The 3972-nt window shown below is 41.1% G+C and overlaps 1 protein-coding gene across 1 annotated transcript; it reads right to left on the bottom strand.

Annotated features, from left to right (window-relative positions):
• Positions 1–3972, bottom strand: coa4 (cytochrome c oxidase assembly factor 4 homolog). The gene is made up of 2 exons (XM_066681051.1): positions 3836–3972; positions 1–2476 (listed from the first exon to the last, which is right to left on the bottom strand). The coding sequence occupies exon 2, from the start codon at positions 2466–2468 to the stop codon at positions 2217–2219; it is 252 nt and encodes an 83-aa protein (XP_066537148.1). The 5' UTR covers positions 2469–2476; positions 3836–3972; the 3' UTR covers positions 1–2216.

Here is a 3972-nt window from a genome sequence, read left to right as displayed (position 1 = left end):
GAAATACATGATGAACTCAAGGCAAAGCCATCTGTCAATAAATAATCTGTCTACTTCCGTATTACAGCACTTTTCAATGGGTCAACACAAAATAGTTCTTTATTTGGAAGATGGCTATTTACGTCTATGTCATGCTGTAAAATGGGGCTTTGCATTGGAATATCAGAAAATAATCAGCTGGACAATATTCCTTTGAGCTTCACTGGACAAATGTTTTAAATAAACGTCTAAATTTCATAATTCTGACATCGAGGAGACGCAGAAAGAAAATTTAGCAAGATCTAATCATCCATTTCAGGACCATATGCAGTAGTGGTCACAAGTGCAATAACAGAGGAACATGGCAACTCATTTTGTATCTTCACAAGCTATATTAAATTTCAACATATTAACGTTGCAAACAGGCTATTTGCGTTTTCTGTCTGGTGTACGAACAACATAATGTGCCACACTCAAATATTATTTATTTCATAAGGACCCATACGTTTAGATTGCAGTGCAGAACCTGAAAACGATAAACTAACACCTTATCCCAGATTTAAATTCCCTACTAACAGACTTCTGAGAATAGCTTTTTCTTTTTCATTTTTGCCTGAGAGAGCAACAGTGTGTTTTCAGACATGGAACAGGCTTGGTGCGATCACTCTCAAAAAGCACGAACACAGCCCAGCATTCTTTTAACAATCCCAGAGGGTTCTGGAACCAATGTGTGAAAACAGAGGACTCTAGAAAACCTCATTTCTCACACAGCAAAGAGAAACAAAGGAATACCTTCATCCAATGCACACCGATTCCAGGCAGTATTTATTAAGCTTTGATGTAGTTTCATAAAATAACTCAGTCACTCCCTGGGACTCTGGACTGTAGGCACTTGATACTTTGTTTCATAGTTAGTTGCTACAAAACAAATATATTTCACATAAAATCTCAACCCTAATATTTTTAAATACATGTGAAGTTTGAACACAAGAGAGAGGAAGTGCAGCCTTGATTGGTTAATAGAAAACTATTAAAGAATCTGTAAATGTGGCCAAGACAGGGTTAAAACCCTGGTAATAGGTCAAACCAGATCTGACACCAGCAGAGAAAGAGCAGCCTGAGAGTGGGGGATTTTTTTTCTAGCTGTTGTGAGCACTCACCTGTGTAACACTTTACATGAACTACGTGAGGATTTATTTTTTTAAATAAACACATGGATAAAAGCTAGGCAAATAGGATCTGAACCAAGAGATTTCCTACCATCAAGGAACATCACATGATCTGTGGTATCAAATACTGCGTTAAGGTCAAGCAGCACTAGAATAGAGATTCAGCCCTTATCGAATGAAAGGAGTAAGTCAGTTACTCGTTAGAGCTGGTTCTGTGCTGTGATTAGGTCTAAATCCAGACGGAGATACTTCATGACAATTGCTGTGACACATTTTAGAAATAAAAGGGAGGTTGGATATTGTCCTGTAGTTTGTGAGCTCGAGAGGGTCAAGGTTGTGTTTTTTAATAATTAGTTTGATTACTGCTAGTTTCAGAGTTTTAGGAACATATCCTGTGTTGAGTTTATTATTGTGAGCAATGGTCTAATGATTTTATTAAGATTTATTTAAATAACTGTGTTTGTACAGGACCCAATAAACAAATATGACTTAGATCAGCTAATTAAAGTAAGTAAAGTACACCTTGGTGCAGGGGGCTTTCATCTGTAAGAGCCAATGTGAGTTTGCTTGTAATTGCATTAGACTGATGTGTGTGTGTGTGTGTGTGTTATAAAATGTATTAGAGTGATATAAAATGCTAAACCTGGCCAGTGCAACTGTGTGGCGTAGTTGTCCAACCCTGAAGAGCTAGTAATTATGACCCAATCGCACTAGTGCTAGGTCCCAACTTTATTGTTCACCCTGCTGTTTTTGTTTTTTGTTTGTTTTTTTTAAACCAAGAACACAAGAAAAAAATATATTACTTAGACATCACAGAGTTCCTGGAATATTTAGAGTCAGTGTCTTCACCCATTCAGCTTCTGCAGAGAGATGATGTACCTTTGGTTCTGTTTAACAATTAATTACCAGCCCTTCTCAAAGGTCTGATATCAGATGGATCCCCTCACTCTTCTTTAAAAAAAACTAATGTAAAACAACAGTAAAACTGTGCCGCTGACACCAGAGAAATGACTGATTGCTCTGGATGAATCCACTAAAAACACACTGCCTGAGACTGTGAGCAATGATCTAATCAGTCTGTGGATGAAGCTTCTGCTGCAGCAGCTGTTCTTTACGAGTGTTTTGGAAAGACATCATGCAGTCTCTGAACTCCTTAACCTGCATCTGGCACTTCCTCCAGTCCTGGTGTTCTGCCATGCAGTCCTGGACGGCGTAGTGCAGTGCGGCACAGCCAGTCCTGGAGATCATCTGCTCCACCGGGTCGCTCTCGTCTTCAGGTCTGCTGCGATCATGGGGTGAGGGAGAAGGAGGAGCTGCCATTTCCTAATCTAGGTCAGAGATAGGAAGATACTCTTCAACTCACCACCGGAGAGAGACACTGTGATAAACAACATCTTTCAGGACAAAACTGGAGAGTGTTCAAGGTTTGATCAGAGGAGTATGGGTCCCCTTTGAGAGTCTTGGTTCCTCCCAAGGTTTCTTCCTCCAGCCTCGAGGGAGTTTTTCCTGCCACTGTCGCCTTCAGCTCGCTCGCATTGGGCTTTGATTTAAATGTTCTGTTTTGAAACTGTGAAGCTGCTTTGTGACAACGTCAGTTGTAAAAGGCGCTATACAATATTATACCAAAATTACTGCTGCACATTGTAACAGCAACAGGAACAAAACTGACTCTTGGTGAGAAGAGAAATGTAATAAACAAGTTTTTCTGTGTGACTTAGCAATGAGTGACACTCACGATACACTGAATGTTCCAGATGTCGACACAGCACTTCACCATTTTATTAAAACATTTCTAAAGGTGGAAAACAGACACGCCCCCACCCCACACAAAGGCAAATTATTAGAGACAGATTAAAGGAATAAATTACAGCTTTAAAAACACAGTGAGACTCCTCCGAGTTGTAAGGTGGAGAATAGTGCACCTCTCACAGCTCCTGGGACTTCTCCCCTAAAAATAAACTTGGCCATGGAACTTATGGTGCAGAGATCGCTTGTGAGACTTGTTTTCAAGAGAGTAAACATGAATTACACTCAGCAACAGGCAGGGGGCGCTCAGGAGACAAAAAGGCCACTTCTTACATAGTATTCCTTTAAGGCCTTGGTTTACTATTGAACTTCCTTCATTGTCTGAAGCTGGAAATAAGGTTTGGTGCATCACCAGATGCAAAGGGAGAGATCACTGGCTTGTGTTTAGCCAACGGGCAATCAGATCTAATCTAATTTATTAATTTATATAGCGCCTCTTACAGCTGATGATGTCCCACAGCAGCGTCACAGAGCTCCAGTAAAGAGAGGGTTAATGGAGTTTAAAGCCCCAGGAGAGTGAGGCAAGGGGCGACAGTGACACAGAGAAACTACATCAAAATATAACCTGATTCCCTATGAATACAAGAAAAGTAATGTGGAGGTAACCTTACAATCTGCCATTGATTACAGGGATTCATTTACAGACATGAAACTGCCAGTTCCCTCACTGCATTCACCGAGAAACTGCATTCCACAAATTCCACAAAGAGACATAGCTCAGGGTCCCTCACCGAGGAACGTCGCCCCTCAAACTGCACAGATTCATGTGTTTGTCAATATTTATTCCGCTAACAAATTCTACCACACACTGCATGATTCTCTGACCTCCGCTAAATTAGCTCCCAAACTAACACAAAACACGGTTAACAATTACACCATACCAGGAACAGCCCCAGGGTTCAGGAGTCCTCCGTGTTTCAGGACGACGAGCTGCTCTCACTGTTACACACAGCGCCGTGGAACTGCAGGGGGAAGGATTTCAGGGGCGGACAGGAAACTCATAGTCGGGCAAATCCAC

The sequence above is a fragment of the Hoplias malabaricus genome, chromosome 9, assembly GCF_029633855.1.
Source record: "Hoplias malabaricus isolate fHopMal1 chromosome 9, fHopMal1.hap1, whole genome shotgun sequence".
Lineage (NCBI taxonomy): Eukaryota > Metazoa > Chordata > Actinopteri > Characiformes > Erythrinidae > Hoplias > Hoplias malabaricus.
The sequence above is the reverse complement of the archived record's forward strand: the minus strand, read 5'-3'. Positions and strand labels throughout refer to the sequence as shown.